Source organism: Acanthopagrus latus, chromosome 11, assembly GCF_904848185.1.
Source record: "Acanthopagrus latus isolate v.2019 chromosome 11, fAcaLat1.1, whole genome shotgun sequence".
NCBI lineage: Eukaryota > Metazoa > Chordata > Actinopteri > Spariformes > Sparidae > Acanthopagrus > Acanthopagrus latus.
In genome coordinates, this window is record NC_051049.1 from 14012633 (window position 1) to 14040628 (window position 27996).

The 27996-nt window shown below is 41.4% G+C and overlaps 1 protein-coding gene across 4 annotated transcripts; it reads right to left on the minus strand.

The window, feature by feature from the left end:
* Positions 1-29: 29 nt before the first annotated feature.
* Positions 30-27996, minus strand: ttc39a (tetratricopeptide repeat domain 39A). Of its 4 annotated transcripts, XM_037114719.1 has the most exons (21): positions 27708-27996; positions 26161-26211; positions 25964-26014; positions 25612-25665; positions 16234-16338; positions 9423-9554; positions 8564-8604; positions 8190-8257; positions 8018-8082; positions 7816-7915; positions 6686-6751; positions 5669-5777; positions 5473-5540; positions 5312-5371; positions 4407-4568; positions 3904-3995; positions 3530-3650; positions 2401-2512; positions 2075-2189; positions 1777-1893; positions 30-1573 (listed from the first exon to the last, which is right to left on the minus strand). In XM_037114719.1, exons 1-21 carry the CDS (start codon positions 27758-27760, stop codon positions 1459-1461), a joined length of 1857 nt encoding a protein of 618 aa, XP_036970614.1. In that variant the 5' UTR covers positions 27761-27996; the 3' UTR covers positions 30-1458. The 4 variants fall into 4 exon arrangements, with proteins under 4 accessions (XP_036970614.1, XP_036970615.1, XP_036970616.1 ...); XM_037114720.1 differs by lacking the exons at positions 25964-26014; positions 26161-26211; XM_037114721.1 differs by lacking the exons at positions 25612-25665; positions 25964-26014; positions 26161-26211; positions 27708-27996 and adding an exon at positions 21562-21769.

A 27996-nucleotide genomic window follows, 5' to 3' on the forward strand; every position in this document is an offset into this window, starting at 1 on the left:
TCATATACAGATTCTTTTTTGACACAGGATCGTGGTTATTATGTCCAAGTTCTTCTATAGGTGGTTTTAGTAAAGCATGGCTGATATGCAAGGAGCAAGTGGCCTGCGGTGGTTCCCGGTCAGAGCTTCCTCACTCACTAAAGATGCAACAGGCGGACAAGCACGCAGTCCTTCGCTGCCTGGGGTGAATAGCCTGTTTGTTCAAGCTCAAGTACTGTTGGAGCCTGTCCCACACACCAGGAGGAGAAAAGAAGGGAGTCTGCCTTTCTAAAAGACACATTCATCTGTCCCCTTAAAACGGGACAATATGTGTAAAAAGGTGCCATTTACATTGTATAATCTAAAGAACAACTCTCACAGTGACTCTGATTTTCTTGACTCTGGAGAGTTTGCATGGCTGGCTGATTTAAATACAGTAGCTCTGTGCAACAGCCATTACATGTAACTATAAACATGAATGATCATTTCTTCAGAATGTGACAGAAAAAAGAAGTACACATGTACAAAACTGTGTCTTTAAATCTTTCAGTAAGTTTCAAGGAAAGGAACCAAAGTTAAAAGTAAACAATAAAACGTTCACTCACACCGAAAACACAATGAACCAAATCTTAAGTAGTGTAAAACTGAATCCAATTATACAGAATTGATCCCGATTAGGTCATATTAGTTTTGAACAAAAAGCTAAACAATGGTAAAAACCTGTCAATCAAAATACAGTATATCAAATGACACAGAACAAAACTGTTTCATAGTGCTTATGGACCAAGTGTTGAATTGTGTGATATATGAACCTGATGTCAAACTATGTCAACACATAAATATGTGTCATCCCCAATCTACTCATGTCATTTTATCAATAACATTTCATTTACATTTTATTAGAACAAGTGGGGGAAGCTTTTTAGTAAACCGGTCACATGGTGCTGCTGGCCGGGTGGGGTGATAAATGGGGGCTGTTTGGCACTCTGGCTCCATCAGATCCAGCCCTGCTACCCTGAATTGGGCACATTTTCATCCTGGGGTAGAAGTGGAGGTAAGCTGCAGTATGTACTACATAAATGTGACCTTAGTTTTCTACCCTAGTGCGCCCCTTATAGGTGGCCACAGTGCTAGACAAAAAAGCCTGCTAGAAGCAATGTTTCATAAATATAGGCACATTTCTCAATTTGTCTCTATTTCAAATCACACAAGGAGGTAAAGTTCGTTATAATATGACTCTTAAAGAGGGAGCAGAAAACCTGTCTAAGACAGTGAGGGCCACATAGAGCTGCAGTTGCCCGGCAGGGAGGCACAAATGAGAAAAATCGGAATCCATCTTCCTCTACCTTCCTGATGAAAAAAAACAAAACAAAACACATCATCCACCCGAATAGGTGGAGCTGGGCGAGGCTGAGTGCTGGATTGTGGGATTGCAGAGAGACATGGCTGTCTCAGCTCTACTGTGCCCTCCTCTGTCTGTTATGGGCTGGAGGGAACATGGGTGCCATTCTCCCCTATGTCCTTGGCCTTGTGCAAAGCAGCCTGAATACGGAAGTGTGTCCGTGATTCCATCGAGTAGTTTTTGTAATTTTGCCTGAAACAGAGCAAAAACTTTCATTTACAATCACATCAGGGTAAACCTTGACCTAAATGCTTTTTCATCTAGGCACAGTAAATCTTTAATTAAACTGCTGCAAGAAAGTACAGAATCTTTGGTTAAAAAAAATCTCCTCTATAAAAACAAACATTTTTTTTTGCTTTTAATATGGATTTTAATAATCTGGTTCAGCGACTTACTTTGCTGATTCTAGGAGTTTGATAGCTTCATCATGTCTGCCTTGTTCCAAACACAACAGGCCGTGCTCCAGCAGGGCATTAGGAACCAGGTAGTGGTCATACTTGATCTGAGTCTCACTGTGGATAGTGTCAAAACACAGCAGTTACAGTACGTGTGGAGGTGAAGTCAGTATGAACAGAGATTTCTTTCAACTGTTGTGCTGTTTATGTTTCAAAACAGAAGTGCACTGCAAGAAACTAGAGCATATCTGGTTTTCTGGGTAGTACATGTCTTTGCACATTAGTGAGCGAGGCTTACTTGCAGAGGACGAGGGTAAAGTAGTGTTCGGCCTCCTCTCGATGCCCCAGGTGTTTGAGACAGAGTCCCTTCAAGAGGCTCAGCAGACACTGATCATCTATGGAGAACTCAGTCCCTGACAAACACACAACAGGACAGTTAGGACCAAACAAAACAGGCACACTTACTCAATCTACTGACTATATCATTCTCTGTGGTGCTCACAATAATTTAAGGATGGATTTAGAATCCAACATTTTTGTCGCACATCTTTATACAAAATTAAAAATGAGAATTAAAAATCAATTGAAACAATCTTCTTGGCACTTGTAAATAATGGTGCATACTTGGGCTGCTATCGAGTTTAGCCTGAGCCTCATCCAGTGTTTTCAGCATGTCCTCAGTCAGGTCTTTGTGTTTGCCAATGACTGTGTAGCCGTTCCAGATGTACATCATCTCCTAGACGCCGAAAAAATAACACAGATTGTAAAAAAGCAAGACGACAACATTTATTTTTTGCGGGTGATCATAAAATCATCCCTATGACAAACTTCCCTGCGAGTGTCACGCACAGTCGATTTCATGCTATTCCACTGATCAACAATCAGTGACAGTAAAAGGCATACAAATTGAGCATGGAACCAACAAAGCGAGTGAAGAAGAAACAGCAACAAACAATAGCTTATGAAAAATGTTATACACTTATTTTTCAAGTGTTCTATGATGCAGGAAATCTATTCAGCATGTTTGTATAACCTTGAGGGTACACACAGCTTTTGTGTGTTTACAAAAACCTCCACAGGACACCTTTAAAAAAAAGGTTATGCTTGTAACACTAGTTCTAAAAGCACAAATAGTGTTGCTCATAAGCCTGACAGGATCATCCAATCAAGACAGACCAACCAAGCCCTGCCAGTGTGAGTAGGTTAGTAATAATGCCATAAAGGGGAAGTTTAAGTCAGAATTTTAATATTTACTGTAATATTTAGCTAATAACAATACAAAGTCAGAAATATTTATCTTTTCTTCTTTAAGTGAATAAACAAGCTGTTCTAAGAGGACAATTAGGTCCCCAGAGCACTTTTTTTTCAGGATAGTTTTGTGCTAACCTTACCCCTTAACTCTAAGATCTCCTTGAAAAAGAGGAAATCGTATGCTTCAGTGAGCAGCAGTGAATTACCTATTAAACTCATCACCCTGCTGCTTTTATCTATAGCAGGACAGAATACAGGAGCTGTTCTTACCAGCCTGAACCAGGAGGATTTGGGATGTCCTGACTGACTGGTCGACCCAGTGCATGCAAATATCTTTGCACTTAATGGGGAGAGGTTGTTCAAGGCCAAAGCCACTGTGAACCAAAATACTAGTTTTCTAAGTATTTTTGGTCCCACAATTCAAAGTAGCAATGCAACACACTGCAGTAAAAATCTTGTCACACTGCAAGTAAAGTAATTCAACATTGATAATAGTACTGACCAGTGGAGGAGCAGGAAGAGGAATGGGGCTCTCCGAAAGGTAGCGACGGGCTTTCCTGATGGCAAACTTCTCCGTTGGTAAGGATTTTCCTGCTATCTTCTGCTTCAGCCCTGGGACCTGCCTGAAATATGATAAGGCATAGACAGAAAAAATATATAATGCATGCAGTGGATCTGAGCAATGCAGAGCCAATGTTAGCAATATTAGCTCTCTGATAGTAATAGTGTTCTTCATATTCATTCACAGTCCCTCCCAAAGACAGTCTGTTCTCAGAAGAGATTATGACATCATATGTAAGTGTCACAGTGAATCATCTCTGTTTCACTGTGGGTGCTGCGAGTAGATTCAACGGAGCCTGAGCGCACACTTCATACCTGAACAGAGTGAACGCAGTTTCCCCGAAGGTTAGGCAATCATCTGCAGTCAGCATGCTGAGGTAGGCTCCTTTCATATACGCATAGGTAGCCTGAGGGAAGGAAAAAGTGGTTACTGCTGAAATCCCATCTTTCCTTTTTAAATGAGATGAGGAGAGAAAAAAGAAAAAAAAAAAAAACTACAACTGTGTGGAGTGGAGAGAGTCGGAGCAGGGCTGCAGACCTCACATCCATTTTTAGTCTTCAGCTTGGTTTCGAGACAAGCTGCTGGCTAGGCTTTCTGTCTCCCTAAATAGCGTTAAATGTCATTTTCTTTTTTATACCACACAACAGAAGTTGCTTTGGTCTTTCATCATCTTTGCTCTCAAATGAATTTCTGCTTGTTTAAAATTAGGGGGTGAAGTACTTCTTCTGCCTGTCTTTTTGTCTCCCTTATCATTTTCCTTCATTAATTTGCATGAATAATTATTAATATTAATAAATCCTGCACTACAGTGGCCCACCTTGGACCAGGAGTTCTCTTTGCTGAGCAGGTCAGCATAGAAGTAGGCCATCTTCCAGTGCCTCTTGTATGTGAAGCACCACATCAGCTCCCAGTAACACATGTGGTGGAACTGCTTCCACTGCTGCTGGGCCTCGCAGCACTCCTCAAAACGGGTGATAGCCTGCAAAACACACAAACCACAGAGGATCTCACCTTCTTAAACATATTCGGTGTGAATGTTAACACAGTGCACAGCGAACAGGGCAATGAAAGGATGTTTAAATGGGTCAACGATTCGTAGAAATTGTAAAGATGAAGGTAGAGTTTGCTCAGAATTGAGCCTTATGTGTAGGGGAAGGCTCAATATAAAACTTTTTTTCATACTTAATAAGTGAGGATGAACTTGATCTATGGGCATTACAATTGGAAGATGAGATTTGACCTGTCATTGACATGTCCAAGAGTAAGAGATTCAGGTCTCACTTATGACATAATCCTGACTTTTTAAAAGTTACATTTCTTTTTTTTTTTTATCTGTAATTTACAGTGTACTGCCATATTTTAGAAACAATGTAAGCAATACAGTAACAGCATGTGGGAGGTGTTTCTTTTCAGTATGGTCATTACATTATTCTAACCACTTCAAGAATTCAAACATATTGTTGTTTATCATGTGTATGGATCTTGACAACACAGATTACTTTTTCACATCCATTACACTGGTTGTTTGTTTAGCAGAAGAACAACAATCGATCCCATCTTAAATATATTCAGGCATCGACACAACTTGGAAATGCTTTATATTAAGGTACGTGTATATGTACCATTTAGTAAACATTTGTGAATAATTGTCCCAACCAACACAGATGAAAATATGCTAGTAGTCACCCAGTCATATATTAACAACTGAAAGAAGCGACTCACAGCATCCAAGTTGCCTTTGATCTCCTCTATTCGACCAGCGAAGAACAAGAAGATGGATCCCTGGGAAGAAACACGACACCGAGAATGTTTAAGAACACTTCGAATCATGCGGACGATTTAAAAAAAGAAAAAAAAAAAATTTGTGCTGAATTCTGGCAAACCTTAGGATATTTTTTGAGATATGGCTGCAGCAGTTTCTCCGCATCTTCGACGTCTCCCTCTCCGGTGCCTGCGAAAACAAAAACGGGAACAAAACCAGCTCACTTCGTCTCTCTTTGAGGTTGGTTACAGCTGCATGTGTGGGTGTTTTTTTTTTGTTGTTGTTGTTGTTTTGGGGTTTTTTTTTTTTTTGCTTACCTAGTATGAAACTCATGAAGGTGTGATAACAGAGCAGCAGCATGTTACATAGGAAAGACCTGAATGTGCTTTCTGCAGAGCCCTCCTGAAGCTGCTGAAGGCCAAACTCCTGCATGAACACACGCACACACACACACACACACACACACACACACACACACACACACACACACACACACACACACACACGTTTACAGCATCCAGTCTGAACAGAGATAGGTCACAGATAGAATTGTGTGCAAAATATGCAAGTACATAGTGCAAGATATACAGGATATGCATGTTCACTGAGTTGAGACCATGTTCACATTACTCCCTGGGCTCCAGATGTCTAGATAAGATGTTGTACACTGATGATGATGATGATTTAAAAACACTTTTCATATTATTTTTGTATAGTGGTTAAATACATTCATGCAGCACACTTAAATGAATCATAAATTTATGTAAAATGCAGGAAAACTGGCAATTTTGTTTTTACAAAAATAAGGTGTGCATGACTTAAAACTGTGGACAGAAAACTGTTCAGTCGATGCTGCTGATGTTATTCATATGCAGTCTCCTGCTTCCAACCTCTCAGTGCAGCCAATCACAACACCCTTAGGTTTATAACAGGTGATGGCTTTAGAACGCATCATTTTTTTGAATGAAGAATCAAAAATGTTAAATAACTCTGTAAGCACAGTAAATATGAAGAAGCACAGTCATTAGTTGTCATGATCAAAGTAATTTTTGATTCATCCGTCCATCAAGTCGTGGAGCTGTATGAGTTTCGTCTCCTGCTTTCGTTAAAACGTGTCTCAGAAGTAGTCACGGGAGTTTCACCAATAATCACAGGCACAATTCACTGCTAATCAACAAACCAGTGAAACTGTGATCATAGATACGATTCATAAGTTATCCACATGTATTTCTCATTGTTCACAGCAGGGACACAGTACTTCACATATAACACAGGACATCCATAACATCTCTAACGTCACACCCTCAGTCCTGTCAGCCATGACTGGCTCTCACCTTATTGCCAGAGAATCCGACAAACTCCAGCAGCTTGAGTGTCCGCGTGGGCAACATGGAAATCATCTGCAGGAAGTAGACAAGCAGTGGAATGAAACGCTAGCAGCAGAATCACAGCAACCTTTCATTTTGAACACAATACCAGGGGTTTCCGAGGAAATTATCTTGACTCCTAATCATACCGTACAAGTATAAAGTTTGCACTGCCACTAAATAAAACGGGTGAGCAATAGCAGGAACATGTGCAAATGTCTAGGAGCCTTGAGCACTTCCTTAATATATATATATATATATATATATATATATATATATATATATATATATATATATATATATATATATATATATATATATATATATATTCTTATATTACTGTTAACTTTGAACTTTGAGGTACAAAAATTAGTTTGCAATATTTGTGTTCTTTTGCAACAATCATTTTGAAAGTAAATAAGACTGGACTCCAATGTTTTAGATGCGCATGAATAAAAAGAAAACACGCAACGAACAAATTATTGGCTATAATCTGATCAATAATTGCTGCATGATGAGCACCAAGCTCAAAACACAGTGCTTGTCTGCATGTATAGCCTCTCTCATGTGCCATTTTAAAGGGACACTTCACCCCAAAATCCATAATACATATCTTTGCTTTTACCAGTAGTTCTCTTTGTCCATCTAAATTGTCTTGGTGTGAGGTGTGGCACACAAAGAAATTAATCTGAACTCAGCAGCATTGTCTTTTTCCTTCTTGTGAGCGGTTTCACGTGGGAACTATTTTCTTTCTGTATCACAGTGAGGAGGTGACGAAGGAGGCATGTTTCATCTTATGGATGAGAGGCTTGCTGATAAGCTAACTAAGGTAGCTAATGTTACAGCTCAGCTAAAGAGGCAGCAATTAATGTTTATGTCCCAAGCTGTCATGAGCCTGAGCTTCTCATCCATGAGTAGGAGTAGAAAATATGTATTTTTTATTTCGCAGAGAACTGCCCCTTTAAGCATTGCACGTAATGTAAAGCAGACATCAGTCTTTATACTTTGGTTCGGGCCTTATAATAAGTCCTATTCCCCAAAACTCATGAACAGCTATTTTTTGACCCATGTTTGATGACATCCAGCCTTCTACTTACTAGATTAAAGGCTCCTATTCCCAGTTTAACACCACCTTCAAAATGGCCGTGGTTGTCTCCATGAGTGTATCCAGGGGACTGGAGGACTGTGTGAAGCTCTCTGTGAGGTAAAGTTAAAAGAAAGAGGGGTCGCGTTTGAGAAAACCTGAAACAACACACAACATTTTTTTTAGATGGGAACAAGGATATTCTGGGTGCTCACTTGTACGTCTGGTAGCTGTTCCTCACTTTGATTCCCCCTTTGATGAAACTAATCATGTTTTCGTCCTGAACAGAGGGCGAGCAAGAGGTAAGAGAAGGAAAAGAAATGATGAGGATGAGTTTTAAGGACACACAGTGGCAGATTCACTGGTGTCTGGGTATCAGGCCCTGACCTGGAGGAAGGTGAGCGCTGCCCTCTGCAGGAGGCACTCAGCATAGCAGACCTCGGCATGGAGCTCCTCTGAAAGCAAAACACACAAAAAACACACAAGAGAAGCAACAATTCAAACTTGTGCTACTTTTAACAACCTTTACTCACTCAATTCAAGTATCCAATGTATTTCTAAAGCACATATAAACAATGTGAGCTGATCCAAGTGCCTTACAATTAAAGGCAAAAGAAAATAATGATCAGCATCAGCAAAAATAAAGTGGGTCTTGGGGTGACATGAGCTTTGAACGTCTCAGCAGAGGGGACACTCGGGCTCACACTGGTGACAACGCTGACATGGTGACTCAACCTGTCAACGCAGTGACCTTCACTGACCTTCTGTGGTGTTTTTGGAGAAGCTTGACCTCTTGCGGTGCCTGATCGGGAGAGCAGAAAAAAAAAGAACCATCATCAGTCAACACTGGTCTGAAAATCCGCCGGATTGTTTTTCATCTGCGCTGCACCGTCCCACATTTCTCTGCTTATCTCATTTCCACGCAAATCAGTGACTCAGCCTCTTTCCAGTGAAGACAGGATGCTGAGCTGAAGTTACCACAAGGTGCTGACCGCGCATTTTTACGGCCCACCTCACAGACAGACACTGAGAAAAGAAAACAGCAGCTCTGACCTCAGATCTGAAGAGTGTTTGCATATATCTGGATAGGCTAATTAGATCTGCTTTTAGTCTGGTCTTGGCAGATTCTCACAGTGGCTCCAGGACTCATTTTGACAGACAGCTGAGACATTCCTTCCAGCCAGTGTGTCTGGACGATCTTGTGATGTCCTGCGGTTTTGGTATGATGTTGCTAATGGGAAGCAGTGTCCAAAAAAAATGATGTCTTGATGTGTCTAAATGAAGACTGACTGGCTTTTTAAGAGATTCATCCACTTCTGATTCCTCTGCACACCTTGTGTCGTCATCTTTAATAGAGGCATGATGAGTAGGCCTCTTTTATCATTTGCTGACTGAATTATAATACTTTCCTAAGATTAAAGGTGGAATTTAAGCAGCAGCCAGAATTTGAAGGTATTCTCTTTGGCTGTAGCGGCTGGCTGCATACGTCCGTTCAATAAAATGATATGTGAAAACAACAACAACAACAAATATTCACTTCTGCAGCTGACAAGAGGGAAACTACAAAAAAATCAGCTGGTCACTGGGGCGCTTCGTCACCCTGGTGCTGTGTCGTCTCACCGCTGACAGATGGCCTGGGCCTCCTTCATGGTGTTCCCTGCAGCCAGGATGTGATGGGGATCAAAGGTCATCATGGCCTGCATCTCCAGGATGGTGGCGTAGGTCAGAGCGTGATACATGCTGTCTTTGGTTCTGTAAGAAAAGACAACACACATCTGTTGTTTTCAGGTTCACTGCTCTAGCCTCGGAGGGGAGGGAGCTACAGATATCAAACGACACATTGGTTCTGATAGATCGCAGGCTCTTTCTGTTGCTGTGCTGACAGAGATGATGATGAGGCGAGAACAACTCCTAGTCTCTATTAATGCCTTATTCCTTATTCTGCACGACCATATTCTGCAGCTAAGAGTTTTATCTCAATAACCGCAACCAAGGTAGCTGTATATGAATTATGATCATAAAATGCTTTGCTCAGTATTTGTGAGGCAGTAGCACCACAAAAATAGTCTCCCTCACACAACACTTGATTAACAAGGTAAGAATTGGCCACCTGTTGAATTCATACTCAAACAGGGGGGCAGCGTTATACCAGAATATCCGCTAACTGTAGCTGCCATTAGCTAGTTAGCTCAGTCAGCAATGCTAGTGTTGTGGAAGTGGAGTTTGAGGACCAGAGGACTGTGAGTGTTTACATGGGCCAGGGCTAGCTTAGCATGCTAACTTCAGGAGCTATCTCTGCAGCACAGCATGTAGATTTCATATCATCAACATTACTTTCTTAACATTCTGGGTTTTTTTTTTTTAATGTTTCCAACAAAAAATCTGACACATTGCAACCATTAAAATATCAAACTACCAGTGTTAATAGTTTCTTAATAACTCTAAATTCAGATGTGCTCCCCATTCTAAAGTGAGGTGTTGCTCCTAGCTAACTCATTAGTAGTTAGACACTTATTAACACACACAGGTTCTACTTGTAAATTAGTTTTGAGCAAGATTTCACTGCAGAATGGGGAAATATTCAAATTCATGAGGTGAAAATAATGGAGAATAACTTTTCTTGTGGTACTAGTGGCCATAATGAGAAAATCATATTAAGATTATTATTATAAATTATAAACAATAACTTCCTTACTTACTGTTAATAGAAACTCATTCAGAGGTCAGGAAGTTAAAACATTAAGTTAATGGCTGAGTAGTTGTAGAATATGGTCATATAGACCTAGACAGCTGGTGGCAGCTAACAAATAGCTATTGTTCTAAAATGTCAATAAGCGGTACGCCCTGTCATGTTTGGGCCTTCAGGGGCTCTATAGTGAACGTCATCTCACTCAGTAGCATTGATTCATCAAGGAAACCTGTGTAGCTTCTTTCCGCTGGGCCAACAGGAAATGGTTGGATCCAAGACAAACTGTTTTTGTTGTTCATGTTAAATAGAAAAAATATTTTCCTGAGAAAGTGTCACTTTTGTCTTAATGTCATCTGATAAGATTTAATAAACTTACAATTACACTTGCACATCAACATGGTCAGTAAATGAAATATAGGATTGTACCTCACTTTCACTTGAAATATGTCAAGGGTAACACTGTAATAAATGGCTTAATAAATGGCTTTTATATATATATATATATATATATATATATATATATATATATATATATATATATATATATATATATATATTTGTGAGGTTCTGGCTGAGTTCACATAATACATATAATTTTCGCTGGCACGTTATAAAATCCTGAAAAATTCATCTGTTCTCAGACAAGGCAAATGTGAAACTGGGACTATAAATGCGTAAAACTGAAGCTTAACTTTCTCCTGGATCAAACCATGTTTGGCACTTGATGCTAGAATATGGTAAGAAAAAATAAATAAATACAGTCAGGCACCCCAAAAATAGTTCAAGGTCTGAGGGTCTTGTGCTTTATAATGAATGTTCCACTACTGTGCTTTACTACACTATAAACACCACACTGTAATATACCGGCTAATAAGCATCTAGTTAATATTTGCTTGAAAAGTGAAGATTCAATCAGAAGTCGCTTGATCAGTCACAACACGTAAGAGATGCACTCAAAGTCAGAACAAGACTTGTGGAGATGAAGTCAGATAATCAATTTCTGCTGACAACAGAAGGAAGCGACTGAATACTTGGAAGACTCAAACTCAAATAATACCTAGAAAAACAGCCTCTATTTATATCTGTGGTTGTTGGTGTGTCACATCACACCCTGTGTTTGAGTCTGCAGGTTTTGAAGTGATGAGGGAGGAGTTAAAGTCTCACGTCACACAAACACATTCTTCCAGTAGATTGACTTGTTGTTCCAGTAAAGAGAGATCATTTAAAAGGCTTTAAATAATCTTTGCCTGTGTATTGTATGTTAAGAGAAAAGATAGAGGTGTGTAAAGAGGAATGCTGTCAGCCTGCATGCATTACTGACATTTCACCTGCTGTGACTGACTCATGTGACCAGTCGGAGCTCTTTTATGGATACTGGAGGCTCAATTTGCATTTGCCAACCCATGGAGGTAAAGCACAAAGACTAATGCTGTTTACCTTGATATATTCTATAAGGAAAAGGATGAATAGATACATTACAGAGAAGGAGAGGCAGACAGGGGGGACAGGGGTATCATTGATGTGACTTTCAGCTTGCCAGGGACATAAAATTGAGTTTTCTGACCTTAAACCCTCAAAGGAATCTAAAAGATTATCATCACTCTAATCGGTGAAGTGACTTAACTTCCAGTAGTTACAACCAGGAAGCAAACGGCAGAGAGTCAAAGAAGGCGAAGAGAGGCAGAGAGAATTACCTGCCTTACATTTCCATTGCGTCAGGCTTATGTAAGACGACAGCCCAAACTCAAGCCTACAAAGCCTTTAAAGACGGAGCTGTGAGGTAAATTGAATTACTCGCAGCACTGCTGGAAGGGCCTGAGAATGCCGAGTATTTCACAGGAGCACTCGGATATTTTCCAATCAGGGATACCGGCGTCTACACCCTCCTGACAGAGCTGGGGGTCTCCCACATACTTTCACCACAATGTTCCACGATGGGAGGGAAAACTTGTGCTGTACTTTTCACAATGATGCACGTGTACACGCAGGCCTTGTATTCAGTTCAGCATGTGTTGGTAACAATCAGGAAGTGGCTAGAGCGTCCCTGCATGCAAAACAGTTTATTTGTGTCAAAATGCATGACTCTTATCAGCGTGGCGACTTAAAGAATTGAGCTGCAACATGTCACAATTAGGTAAAAGCCAGTTAAAATAATGTAATGAAACTTTGACATGAGCAAAACACATCAAGAACGTCACAACTTCCACCTCACAGCCTCCTGCGCCCACTCCCTGCTACAGCCCCGAGGAATGGGGCAGGACAGTCAGATGTTGTGTGTTTGGTGTGCTGGCATGTTTTAACAGAGAGCTGGCACACAATACAACTGAGCCTGCTGTTGGATACCTCTGGGATTTGAAGGCTGATTAAGAAAGAGAAAACCCTTTGCAGGCATGTTTCTACAGCGTAGTGGTTGGGCCTGCAGTCGCTCCATGACTATGCTAAACAGGCCTCAACTATCAGACTCTATGAGAGAGTTTCAATTTAAAGTGATAGCAGCACCAGACTCACTGGTGGGGATACTGATACAGTTCAGACTTCACAACCTCAGACGTATAAAAGCAAGAGGACTTCCTGCAAGGCTGAAAATAACCACAGTAAAAGGGAACAGCTGATAAAAAAAAACAAAAAAAACAAAACATTTTAATCCACAATACAGCACTCAAAAATGTTGAGTCACCGCAGAGGATCTTTAATACATTTTGATTCTGCTCAGCTGTTTTGTTTGTTCAATTGTTCATTAGACACCAGCTTCTGTCAATCCATCCATGTCATCAAGTCCAAAAGGTGCCGTCGTCTCCACATATACAACACACACACCAGTCTCCTGCACAAAAACACTCCGGCATGTATTTAACATCCAACTGTGCCTTAAATGGATGACACAAAGCAGTTGCCAAAGCAGTTGCCTATCTAAATGACTTGAGGCTGAAATGTTTAGATAATGCTTTACAAATATATTCCTGTTACATTTTTGTCAGGTTTGCCAACTTCCTTGCTCACTCAATGACTCTCACAGAAGTAAAAAAAAAAAAAAAAGTTAAACACATTGTTATCCTGAATAAATCAGGGATTTCGCAGGGTTTGAACAAGGAAAAATGTGGGATATTTCAAGTGCACAACTCATCACAGTAAAACTTATAATAGTCTACTAATACTAATAAAGGTCTAGTTGTTTTTGAACACCGTGATGCAGGAATATTAAATATTTTAATATCTTTAAGACTAAGACGATCAAAAGGTTTCAACATCTCTCAATATTCTGAAGAATCTAATTGACGCCTTGCATTGTAGGCATCTACATAACAATGTTTCATTCCCAGTCCTGCACTGGGTAATGAGAAATACACATGGTGGATGTCCCAGTTTACATCCACAGTCACCTTCATGACTGTGACAGCCAGGTGGATTTGAGACTTTAAACTGCACATTTACCATAAACAGGAATATGAGGGTAAAAATAGAGGACATATGGTATTTTAGTTTCACTGTGTGTGTGTGTGTGTGTGTGTGTGTGCGTGCGTGTGTGCGTGTGCACTGCAGAGATACACCTGTATACCCGTGTCCCACCTGACTGCGTCAGAACGCAGCTGCAGGACGGGGAGAGGAGACACAGATCGAGAGAAGCAAAGAACTTGAAACACACATGGAATAAAAGTGGAGACCGACACTGAGGACAACTAGGAAAACTTCTGGTTTTTCACGTCCCCAGGGCCGCTTGTTCCCAAAGTCTTTCAGCATCTCACTCTCACAGTGCAGCAGACGTCATCACGCCTTACACAATAATACATAAGTAATGCCTCAAGCTATCGGCTTCCTCAAGAGAATCCTTTTCAGGGCTGCAAATGGGAAAAATTTGTGGGTGTGATTAGGTGCTGTACAAAACAAACAAAATAAAGCCCTGTTTCAACTGGATTCATGTGCTGCATTAAAATCTGAAACAACACTTTAATCTGACTGCACCCTTACAGTCAGCTGAGCTATTCTGTTATCTACGCTGAGGCGCGAGGGAAGGAAATGCGACCACACCAGCACCTGTCCAGATCACCATTATTAAAGGATAGACCCGTCTTATTACCTAAGTTTCAGTCTGCGCTCATACTGCTCTAGCGGATGTGTCAAATCCACCCGTCTTGGCTCAGGGCAGCTACAGTCGCGCACATATTTCAGGATTCTGATTTTGATATTTGAAACTCCTGTTTGTTCAGGGGCGCTCTGGTGACTGGAAGAGGCAGAGACAGCACACACAGAGCTGTGTGAGGAATACTGAAACAGAGAAGATGACGCCTGCCGAGCTGAGATAGCGAAGCCTCGGGTGGCAGAAAATCCAGATTTAAACGCCAAAGCATATTAAGATTACAACTACAGGGCAGCCACTTGGTGTATTACACGTATTAATTTAATGCTGTCTTCATAATTTGGTGTGGTCTAAGAAGTTTTCTTTTGAGACTAATGGTGTTAAAAACTGACAATGGCTAGTACAACATTACTAAAGGAAAGCCACAGGCTGAAAGAAAGCCGTTTCCCTGTCTCAGTGTCAGCACTGAATAGAAGAAACTGGGGCTGAGGAGTGGCACACAGCCCCAGAGAGGAAAGAAAGGATGGCAGATAATAACAGCGGTGTGATAAAGCCTGTGATAACAGAGGAGAGGATGAGCAGGGATGAATGGAGTAACTTGATGACAGAGTTGGGATACCAAACGAGAGGCGGGGCGTGAGGCCAGTTTGTGTGTGCGATTGTGACACAAAGCCGTGTCGAAACCATCAAACCACCATCGCAGCACCAGAACAGGCATTTTTATAGAGCAAAGAAATGGATCTCTGATGGAGGCGGGCTCATCAGGAAATGAGAATGGTGCAATGGTGTAGGAATTGGCCGCCTGTCAAGAAAAATAAGAGAAGGCAGCTATATTACCATATCAACAGTATCTGCTTGTGGCTAGTTAGCTCAGTTAGCCTTGCAGATAGCAGTTCACATGGAGCTCAGGGACTAGGGTAGTGGGTAGTGTATGCTAACTTTAGTAGGTACCTCTGCATCACAGTACAGAGATATTATAATGTCAATAGTGCTATTCATTCACATTCTATTGATAGTTTTAGTAGATTTTACAACGTTTTCGACAAAAATTCTAACATATCTATATCAGTTAAGTGAACGATGAGGCCTCGTTTCCACAAAAGTGCTCAGTATAGGACACTCTGAGCCCTCAAGTAACCTGCATTTAATGTTCCTAAACCTAGACCTAGACCTGTTTTGCATTTCCACTGGGTTTTTTTTCCTGCAGGACTTTGGAGGTAACCTGTTCAAATTTTCCAGCAGTGGCTTAAGAGTCTGTGTTGTTATAGGAGGAAAAAACTCAAGTTTGTTACTGCAGATGGGCGGCTGTGTTCTGTTTGTGTATTCTCTGGAATCATGTCGGTGTGACAGCCAGCAAACACGCACAACAACAGGACCCTGAAACTGAAGCAGCTAAATAGAATCCAGCGATTGTTCATTTTATTATTTACACCTGTGCTTCTCTACTGTGGTGTCAAAGTGTCTTCTGGGAAAAAGCTTCCTGTTGGAAATCTTCTGGTAGTGCAAAAAGACCTAAGAAAAAAACACAGTGGCTTGGATGCATAACATCAGCTGTTTGTTGCCATTACATCTGTCCATGAGAGCACAAAGTCGGGTGGGTCAGAGCTCGACTGGAGCTGAGACCAATATTTTTGTGTATTAGCATGTAGCTCAAGTTGCTCTCCTACCTGCATCTGAGCCGGGCCTGCGCCTCCTCAAAGTGGTTCTTGAGGAACAGATCCAGGGCAGCCATGCAGTCCTCCAGAGCCAGCGACAGGTCTGACCTCGAGCACCTGCAGAACGAAAAGAAACAGAATCTGCATGAGAATAGAAAAAGAGAGCTGGAAATACAAGAACCCAAGCAGTGGCATTTGAGCAGATCAGTTTAAGATTTGCTGAATTACTGCTAACATTTCTCCCCACATACATTGTTTGCTGAGCTTTGAATGCGGAGTGTTTGTGTAATTCACTTAAATGTTGTTGGTGGCATGATATAAGCCAAATTGCCACTAATATGTAACACAGTGTGATATATTGCACGCTGGCTGAGCCAAGTTTACTGAGCAAACATTTTTAGCAGGAGAGGAAGTTGTGTATTTGCATACAGGCCTGAGGTAAGATGACCTTTGTCAACTGGAAAAGCTACAAAACTCCATGAGACAAGCATGAAACGATAAGGTCAGTCATGAATACATTGGCTGGGATTTTTATGCTGCCGTTGGATTGTGGTTTTCCCACGAGCCATGAGACAGATAATGTCGGGGCAGTATAAACAGTTTGTAGCCCTGCATGCGTTTGCTCAATTAGAAGGTGTAATTTATGCATTTCTGTTCTATTCTGTCCGTTCACCTCTGCCACGATGTCCATACTGATGTGAGGTTCAGACGTGAACTGATATATTTCAGTTCATTTGCTAAAAATATATTCATAGTGCTCACACAGCAAACCATTTACATATTAGTGTATCTGCTGAATCTGCCTCACTGATTGTCTCTCAGTCACATGTGAGTCAGAACAAGGAAGTGTTGTTGTTGTCATGCGGGTGATTGTTGTGATTGTTTGCATTTGTGCCGCATAAGAAAGTTATCCATCTCAATCCTGCTGTCTCTTTGTAATCATGGGTGACCCAATGACCACACAATGAACTCTCACGTCACGATGAGCACACTGAGCCGGCCGGCTTCTTCTTAAAGTTAGCTCGAGACCTATAGATGGTGGAGTGTGATCCAGAGCAAGAACAGGCACTCAGGGCATCAAGGGAGAATGAAAGAGGGACCCTTCTCCCTTTTACGAGTCAGTGTACAATCAGGCTGATTAGGCAAAAGCTATTTCAAGTCAACACAGTTACATTATGTTACTTTAAAAGAAGCCTCTGAGCTGATTCATATTTAAAAGACCCAAATTAGATCTACGACACCGCTCCACCGTTACCTCCGTCTCTCTCACTACTGCAGTGACCCTGTTCTCATCACAGCAACAAAGGCAGCTTCCAAACACTGACCTACTATAGAGATTGGGATCTTGAGATTGTCTCAGTTACATATTCCTCCTTTATTCAACCCATTGTATTCTTCCGGTCTACTACCTCACAAGAAAAGCAGACACACAGACAGAGTGAGCACTGACAAGCGAACTGGCTCGAAAGAGAGAGAGAGAGAGAGAGAGAGAGAGAGAGAGAGAGAGAGAGAGAGAGAGAGAGAGAGAGAGAGAGAGCTTTGCTGTTAATATGATTGCTGTTTGCACTACACTGCACATTAGCCTCAATCACAGAACTCGTACGACCGTCAACTTTTATAGAAACACAAGCTCAGCGACCAGTTTGAATACGATCATTCATGTTTCCGCTTGTGTACACAACTCGCTGTTGTGAGCTGTGTTTGCGAAAGTGACGAACGACTCTTTTTGATGGCCGATCATGTTCTCATTACACGGTGCACATGATCCTCGTGTGACGAGTGCACAGTGCGGCCAAACTGGGCACAAGTCATGAATCGCACCGCACTCACAAGGCTCCCACCCTCTCATTCATTTCACCCTCTGTGCCGATAATGGATCTGTTTAATGTGTGTTTCACTTCTTCACGAACAGCTCACAGCATGTGAGAGACGCAGTGACACTGAGCATAATGAGCCGTGTCTATTGGGCTGTTAGTAAATATGAAACGCTAATGTCACTCAACATTAAGATGATTCATTTCTGTGATTTAGATTATGACTTGTTTGTTATGAGAATGATGCGTTTTGCGACTTTCTAGATGCAGTTATTTGCTGTTCATGTTCATTTGCGCCATGAAATGAGTGTCTCTGTTGTTTGTTGTGTTACTGGTGTGTTTTTTGTGAAAGAGGAACTTGATTACTCTTCCATTTCATCTTGAAAGCAGATGATAGTGTTCTGAGCTTCCAGGCTGTATTGCTTGCATGGGTGTGAGATCATTCCCCCCATTCACATGAAACAGCTGCCAGTCAGTCAGAGTTCAGATGTCAGCAGCAAATATTTGACAGATGTAGAAGAATACTAGAGCAGAAACTAAGCAATAGCAGCTATGATAAATATGTATAACAGCAGTGACTAATAGACAGCATTCACTTTACATTCCTGTCCATTAGAAACACAGAGGAACTCATCGCACATCGCCACAAAGGAGCACACACGCCGGCGCAGCTCTGGCTAATGACATGCGGCTGACTGCTGTGTTCACCATATGACCAGCAGCAAGCTGAGCCTCCTGATAACAGAGGGAGACACACAATGACGAGTGCTGTCTCGCAGAGAAGCGAGTGTGTTCGATGTGTCACTGTCGCACAATGGAGATTTCCAAAATAATTCCGGCATTGAAGTTTAAGTTTTTTCAGTTTTTCTAATGCTTGTTAGTAGGGAAAACAGACAAACTCTGTACTAGATGCTTAAGTAAGTGTTAATAACAGCATCCTAACAGTGAACTGGGTTGATAAACTGCTTCAAGGGTAACTCCACAAATTTTACACATTAAAGAGTGTATATAGGTCATGGGGAGTACTACTGCCTACGTGCTGTGGCTCTAGAGAAAGTTGCACGTGTTGCATTGTGGGTAGGTAATGTAGGCCGTAGGTTTTGAAAAAGCATTGCACTTCTATAACACTGTTCGACTCATTCAAAACAATAAATGAAAATCGGTTCAACAGAACCAGAGATATCACCTTTTTATGCCACATATTCTTCTTCCTTTTTAAAACCTGGGGCCTACATTTCCTACAATGCAACTTGAATGAACCATCACCGGAGGTACTTTATTAGATTACATGCAGCTTCATCTGAAACCACAAAAGGCTTCATACTACTTTTTTTTTTTTTACAGGTGACGTAGTAGTCCCCAAGACCTGTTAACTGGTGGAGTTACCCTTTAAGAACATGAGGAAAACCTGTATCAGTGTCTTATAATTGTTTGTAATAACACTAAAAACACATTTATTATCAGGTTTACAACCACAGTGTTGAGTCATTGTTAAACATTTACTGAGCTTTTTGTTCCTTTATTAACATTAATACATATTTTTTGTATTCATTAACAGTTAACTTTCAACAGCTACCAGATCTAAAGTTTAATAAATGTTACGTTTTTATTTGCAGAACTTTTGTTTGTGTGTGGATTCCTTTATCTAATAATAAAGCTGAGGATGTCTAGTGTTATTGCCTACTAATGATACAACAATGAAACCCAGGAGGATCGATAATACAGACATTAATAATGGCAGGAGGATATTCATGTTATGTTTATGTCATTGATTTCAAGGGTGATGCTGCAGAGTCCCATGTCTATTCATAGTCACTACTGATTAAAGACAACCAGATCTGTCTCTACTGTGTTGGAACACTTTTCTCTCTGTGTGAAAAGAGGTGCAGTGACAACATACAGTCACTTTCACTAAGACAGCGTATGAAGAGAAAAACTAGAAGCCATTTAGAGCACCGCTTTTGTTTTGGGCACCGAAACCAAACTGGGTGCCACTGCTCTTGTGCTGACTAAGCCTTGATTAAAGGCTAGCTATTCCCTGGACCGTCACCTAAATGGACAATTTCACCCAAAGATGAAAATTCCCTCATTGTTTTCTCACCCTCACACCTGTGGAAAGTCAGGTGAAGCTTAAGTAAAACAGCATTGCAGCATTCTCCTAGAAAACTAGACAAATAAAAGACAATACAACGGCTCCACGCAGCCCATCCGGTGTATTCCATGTCTCTGGAAGCCTTGAGGTACCGAACTGATTTGAATAGGCAATATTTACATGTGTGCCTTGCTCATGCACCCACTTCAGACGGGGTGCACGCTCACGCTTTTAGCTTAGCAGCTACAGTGAAGATATCAGCTTGAAAAAGGGTGCCAATAATGTTGTTTTAAATAAGTCTCTTGATTACGCGGGATGAGCCGTATGGAGAAATTTTATGCTGTTTTCCAGGCTTGTTTTTACATTTCAGTCCCTATCACCTTCAGCTGTTTCGGAGAAGGCTGCAACGCTGTTTTGCTGTGAAGCTCCAAAAGTATTTTGTGGACCACGAAACCTCATCTGACTCTCCAGCAGCCTGAGGGTGAGCAGATAATGACTGAATTTACATTTTTTGGGTGGGCGTATCCTTAAACCTTTAACTATCGAAAACACATGCTAATTCCTCTTAAAAAGTGTACAACTTGTCTGAGTTTAATCACCTATTAGATTCAAAGATAGAATAATTGTCAAGGGTCTACACTGCTCTGGAGAGCTTGTTTACTTATCTGACAAATCAAACAACTTCCAACTGTTCAGATTGTTTAGTACTATGCAGGGGCCAAAACAAATCTAATCAGCTAACTGATAGGAGTTACATTTGTGTCAAACAATCAGTGTCTTCATCATTCCCTCATAGCTGGAAACTAACTCAACTGGTCCTAAGAGCGTGGGGCAAAGGAAGCAGCGCTCAGTCAGTGAGCAGAGATTATCACACAGTACAGGACACTGTCCCTTATAATGAGGGAATAGTTGACAATTGTATGAAAGAAAGAAAAAGGCACGGTGACCGGGACAATGAGGGGAGGCTGTTAGGATCGGGATGTGCATACCACACATTGTCACCATAATCAAATTTGACTTCAAGTCAGCTGAAATTCTAGGTTCATTTCACCAGAGAGCAACTAGCACAATGATCATTATCTGTGACACACACACACACACACACACACACACACACACACACACACACACACACACACACACACACACACACACACACACACAGACATGCACACCCCTCCACGAGTGACAAAGCATTACTTTATCGACAGAGCCCTCGCCACATTCGTTCAAGATGGTATGAAATCTTTGGAGGCCTCACTGCGTTGACACAAAAGAACCGAGCTGCTCCTCATAATAAACCCAGCGAGTTTGTCCACATGCCAGAGTCTCATGGCGAGAAAACACACACCAACACTCTGCAGAGCATCTTACAGAGGCCGGCTGAATGACAAACACCACACGAACAAGCAGCGAGTTCAGCGAGTACCTTACCCGTTTGACAGAGTCTCTTCCTCTGCTGACATTTTCATCTGGCTCAGTGTGTGAAAGAAATGAGGAGAAAGAGAAAGAGGACAGAGCTCAAGAAAAAAAATAAAATATTGCAGAAGTGAATGTGAGCCTCGGGCCTTTTCCAGCAGTGCAGTGTAATGGTGTGTGTCTCAGCAGCGGCAGCAGCAGCAACAAGAGCAGAAGCAGCAGCAGAGGGGCAGGCGGGTGAAAGAGAAAGAGAGAGAGAGAGAGGGAAGAGTGAATGAGGGAGGGAGGGAGGAAAAGAGAAGGAGGAGGTGAAGGAGGAAGGACACAGCAGCAACAGCAGACCTTAATAAGATTGGGATGACTATTACACATGAGGGGAGAAAACACAGTCTCACTGTGCAGCCTCGAAACACACAAACACACACACACTGACATGCAAAAACGCCTGTCCCGCCTCTTCCGACCATCAACCTCATGCTACACACTGCAGTCTCTGCTCCGATTGGTTAATGCAAAATCAGGGGCGGGCTTTAAATGCCCAAGACTCATGGTCACGGAAGATTTGAATAAATGATCAGATACAAAAAAAAATGTTTACAAAGAGAAAGGACAGAGTGACAGCTGAGATATCAAGTTACAACTCCTTCATTCCTGCTCGACAAAACTTTCTGCTGCTGTGCGTGAAAGAGGCAACATGAGGCTCGAAAGAGTGAAAAAAGAAAGAAAAGGAGGGAGAAAGTGCTCGTGCGTGGTGACAATCTCAGGCGGGCCAGTCTGCTGCAGTGTTCAGTCTCTGCCACTGCAGCGATCAGTGTCCAGAAATAGAAGACATAGATCGCAGTACAGCACAGAATCGATGTGAAAATCGTGAATGAAAACAGGCACAGTGACAGTAGTAATGGTGTCTGATCACTATAACCTGCAGCTGCCACTCTACCATCAAGTGCATATAAGTCTGTGTGTGTTTGCACTTAAAAGGCAGAGGAGAGTCAGCTTTAGGAGGGACCGACTCCACAATAAAGATGTTCTATATTTCACAAAAAGGCTCCTTTTTAACACAGAAACAAAGTGTAAAGTACAGGTGTCGATTAATAACATTGGTATGGGGTTACACTCCATTTAGCTTAACTAGTTTCAGTGTTTTGCCACTCTGCGTGCCAGTTCTCTGACAAAGGAAATGGAATGGAGCCATTGTTGAAGACATTACTGACACATTCCTACTTTGAATAATCAAAATGTCAGAAAATGTGCTGTAGAAAAGGTCCATTACCTTCTGTCAGAAAAGTGCCAAGATCGTTAATACTTTTAATGCCATAACATGTGTCCATATTAAAGGTGCAATATGTACAAATTCAGCACCTGTCGGGTTCATGCTCCAAACAAGTAGCATATCATCTGTGTAACCGCTAACTGCTGCTAACTGTAGTTGCCTTTAGTTCGCTTGGTTTGCTTGGAGAGGACGGGCCAGGACTAGTTGGTTACCATGCCGACTTCAGCTGCAACACAACACATAGACATCGACATGTTTGTAACTGCATTAGTGCCCCAACTAATGTCTATTTTCACAATTAATCATGACTAAACCAATTGCTTGGTCTGTAAAATGTCAGAAAAATATTAAAAGAAAGCCCAAGGTGATGTTTCAAGATTACTCTTTGTCTCATTCAAAACCAAAGAATATTAAGGTTTACTATTAGATACGGCAAAGAAAAGCAGAAAATCATCTAATTTGAGAAGCTGAAACAAGGAAATGTTTTGTTCCTTTGCCTAAAAGATGACTTAAATGGTTAAGCAATTCATAACATTGTATTTCTGTCTAAGTTTTTTGTCAGGAGACTAATTAATACAGTTTTTTCAGCTCTGCTGCAAAGATAGTAACTGGTGTGTTTGGGTTATCTTGGCAGACACTTAAACATCCAAAAAATTTATAAAACACATGTTACTTGCAAAACAAAAACTAAAAATCCTTTATAGAAAATGTTTCACTCCATCGAGACAGAGGATCATATTAAACGTACAGCAGCATTACTCTATAGCACACATATGTGCATGGCCACGATCACACACAGTCTATTAGTAACACTGCTAACATCAAGAGGAAAGCATAAAAATCTCACTCATGTGACTGTGACTAAGTGCTCATCATATTTGACATATTTGTCTTCCCCCAGAACAACACAAACACAAGCGCAAAGCCCTTTAGTCTGCACAAAAACATGAGGGGAAATCCATTTATATTCATAGACTATAAAAAAAGATCCATCTCTCACGTGTGCTGTGAGGAGCACAGAGAGTCATGGGTTTAAGGTGGAGATAATTAGATTTGCTTCGCAGCCGTCCTCATGGTGGACAATTGGATTTGTGGCAACAGGAAAAACAAGGGTTGCTGTCATTTCAAACTCTGTAGTCTTTTAGCCTCAGTAAATCAACCAAAATTTCATATAGACAGTGGTGGTAGATTTTTACTTGAACAACCCTCAGTTGAAAGCGACTATACATTTGCACAAGACAAAAATGGACCAGAGGTTTTCTTGATGTGCTTTTTTTATTTTCTCCTCCTGAGATTTGGCTGTGAAGACACCACTCTCAGGCTCGCTGATTCCCCTTGTTTCCAGTCTTAAAGCTAAGCTAAGCTGAGCTAAGCTAACTTTAGCTTCATATTCAGCACACAGATATAAACAGTAGAATCACTCCTCTCATTTAACTCTAAGCAAAACAGCAAATAAGAGTAAACCTGCTTAAAATGAGTATTTGGAGGTGTGTTGACGACACGAACATCAGCGACAATGTTATAGCGGTTACTTTTTTAAAACCATATATTTTACTTCAGTCTCTCTTTCAAACTCAGCGCCAACTGAACAGTGGTATTCATGTGACAACAATCATGACATTCAACACATGTCAAAGTATGACACTGGAAAAGGGGCAGACATTAACGTGAACAACTTTGCGTCATGTCTCCATCACAGCAATTAGAACTGGAGCCGACAAACACCTGTGACTAACTACGGCTGACTTTTTGGACCCGGAAATGATTGAAGGACCATATTCATTCGGCGCCCATTTTACTCCAGTGTCAGGCACAGGGTGGGTAAAAACTTGATTGTTGGGCTAACGTAATGCTGCTGTTTTAAAGGTTGCAAGTCGTACAAACTTAGGTAATCTGACAAAATTGTCATCATTTTACAGCTTATTAATTGATTAGTGACTGAAAAGATGATGGATAGTGAACACCTGACATCACATCTGTGCATATTTCAGGGTAAAACAATAGTGATAGCATGTTAGCTGATGTTAGCATTCCTCGCTAACGTTACCATTTGATTACATCCTGTGTATTTCACTTCCAGGTTTAGACAAATGTCTACAAGGTGTGTGTTGATGTTTTATGAATTAATTGACACCTTTTCTAATCGTACTGTATCAAACACCCATCAGCTGCCTCCAGGCAACAGGCAAAATGGCCGCCATGTGAACATGTTGTACCTTTTCCCACTGAAGACAAAACGTGTTTGGGTTTTTCATGCAGTGTGAAAAGTGCTTAATGAAAATGTGCAAGTTTTAGCACCTTTAACTTTTGTTCAATGTATAATTAACTTTGCTGATCCCTCATGCTCTTTTCCTTCAGTTCCCTCCCTCAGCTATCCTCCTCTTCCTCCTCCTCCTCCTCCCACTCAGGCTTCCATTAAATCCTTCACATGCCAAGACAGGGATGGCAGGATTAAACTCTTCCACGAGCAGCTGGTTCATGTTCACACTCATCAGGTCATAACTTGACAGAAAGAGAAGAGAAATGACGTTCGGGTTCACTCCATCTGAATTATTGATATGTTGAACAGCAGGGAGGAGCTGCGTTAATGCCAGTGAACTTTCTGATGACATTTATCTCCATATGTCGCTAATACGTCATGCCCTTTAAGTAATCAAGCCCTTTAGGTAATCTATTCACAGCGACTCATCCTGTCATATAGGACAGCAAAAAACAAGAATAATTCTTGCAAATGAAGGGACACCAGTGGGTTCCTCAGAGTTTCTCTTTGTGACGAGTTCACTGCGCGGTCTTACCCGTTCGACGGAGTTGTTGATTCCAGACCATCTTTGTCTCCAGGTAGCTGTAACCTGAAACAGAGGAACAAAATTGAGGCTGTTCAGTGAAAAGAAAAGAAATCTCAAGGGACTGAAACCAGCTGAAAGGCAAGCTTTTGTTTGGGGAACTTGATCGTGACAGCCACAGAAGCGCAGACAGCGATACACGCGGACACTCCCAGGCTACTTAGGTCTACAAGGAAGTCTCTTGAAATTAATGCAAGAGTTTTAGGGAAATGTCGGGGCAGATCTCGGGAAAGTTTTAGTGATGATGGCAGAATGCGCTTCTTTCTGAATGAGTTTTTCATGGACTCAGTTTACAGACACTCACCTGAAGTCTGTGATGATAGGATCCAATTCCGGACTGTTTATGACTGACAACCTGGGAAGGAAATGCGAGAGCAACTATCATTGCACTGCTATTACATTTGCCAGTCTGAGCGGCGCAGGGTTTTTTCTTTCCTTTGTGACTCTGCTAATTGTTCCTGACTGTGAGAATAAATGACTCTGTACACAATGTGAACCTACCGGCTTGGGGAGTCCGGGCTGTCATGTACATCTTGTGACAGTACAGCATCCCTGTGAAGAGGCCAGAGGTCAACTTAGAGAGAAGATAAGAACGGATCTCATGATGGTGAGAGGAGGATGTGTGCACGGACACTGGAAGGTCTGATCTGAACATCTGTGGAGGACTGAGGCGTTTAGTGCAGAGACTTTCAAGTAAAATGGTTATATGTGCGACAAGAATGCACAATGTATCAACAAATGTTTATTCCTCCTATCATGTGTTGCATTATTCATTGTTATTACATGACCAGCGCATGACAAAAACTTTAGAATATGCTGGATTAAGTGTCTTCAACAAGTATGAGGACTGCTGAAACATTCTGACTGGCAGTGTCGTGAGAATAAATCGTTTAGGTTTGCTCCATTTTTGCTTTGTCATAGTAGGTGGCAGTTCTGCACCATAACGCCGATCACCACCCACCATAAAACAGAAGAATTCACGAGGCGTGCTTGTTCTTTATGTAAGGTTTTGTGCAGTTAAGGTTACACATTCTCTCTCCGCCTCCCTACACTTGCATTTTGAAATTGAATAAGCACTGAATAAGTGCAAGGTGAATTTGATTAGGCTTTATTTTTTTTTCCTGCCCCGACAATCATTTTGTTAAAATCTGATGTAGCGACGGCCCTAACTCAGGCTTTAACAAATTTCCATAAATCATATATATGTTTAATTCTGAGGTGATAGATCAGTGGTTCCCAACTTCTTTAGAGTGTGGTCCGATCTCTATGTGCGTCTGAAGAGATTTGAAGAGGTGTACAGAGAGGAAAGTTTTGAGAATAAGGCTAGAAAAGTCCATTTGATTTGTTTTGGTGTAGTCACATGTGATTATCCACTATTCTCCTCTCTGGGAATCATCTTTTTACAAATCAAGTCCATTTTGTGACTGTTTGTTGGTGTCCTGACCTCAAGGTCTTGTGTGTGTGTGTGTGTTTTCTTGCCCATATCTATGATTTGATTATATTTTAACCATTTCAAAGGATAATTTAATTTAATGTATAGTACAAATGCAGCGAAGAGATAAACCAAAATAAAACAAGGTAACAAAAGGAATGAGATTTTTTTTTTTTTAAATAAAATAAAATCTTACTTTTTAAAAAAAGTCTTACGGTGTAATGCAGCACGGAGAGCCTGCTTGACCACATCATAGCGAATGCTGTCAAACAGGCTACAAAGACTGCGAGAGAGCAGCTGGATGAGTCCTGACACCATACAGTGTTTTTCAGGCTGTGTGTATTTATAGATGTAGGATCGGCTGTAAAACGAAAGTTTGTTTGTTTGTTTGTTTGTTTTTCCCCAGTCTGAATGGAGTCAGAGCAGGGGCAGCTCGCCCCTGTGACGCCGATAAGAGATCTCCGTGTTTTAAAAACCGGCTCCGCGTCATCTTGCACAGGATCTGAACACGCTGTGCTCCAGTCGGCAGCCTCAGAGTGATGACAGCACCATCACAACCTGAGACTGTGCAGGCAGACAAGTACGGACAGAGCCGCGACTCTCTTCTTCTACTCACTTCTTGCCGTCGCTTCTCTTCACGCTTCGTCTCCAGTTGGTGATAAAACTCATTCCTCATTCATCCCACCGGGTGTCCGGTGAATCAGCAAACTTGTACCCGGACGGAGCAGGTCTCACAGGGCGGACATGGAGCGGACAGGAGCGGCTCTAACACTCTCTCACACTCTCACACACAAACACACACATACACAAACACACACGGAGTTCACTGTGACACACGAATGGGAAGCTGCGTCTTCCTCGTTCCTGACGTGGAAAGGTGCGCTGCTCACATCACCATCATAATG

What these genes read in the sequence shown, in the direction of transcription:
- ttc39a (XM_037114719.1), bottom strand. Translation starts at nt 27,760, where the DNA reads ATGAGTTTTATCACCAACTGGAGACGAAGCGTGAAGAGAAGCGACGGC. An exon ending in GAATAGGAGCCTTTAATCTA is followed by an intron (nt 6,752 to 7,815) that starts GTAAGTAGAAGG and finishes TACTTCCTGCAG; the next exon opens with ATGATTTCCATGTTGCCCAC. An exon ending in TCAAAGGCAACTTGGATGCT is followed by an intron (nt 4,569 to 5,311) that starts GTGAGTCGCTTC and finishes TGTGTTTTGCAG; the next exon opens with GCTATCACCCGTTTTGAGGA.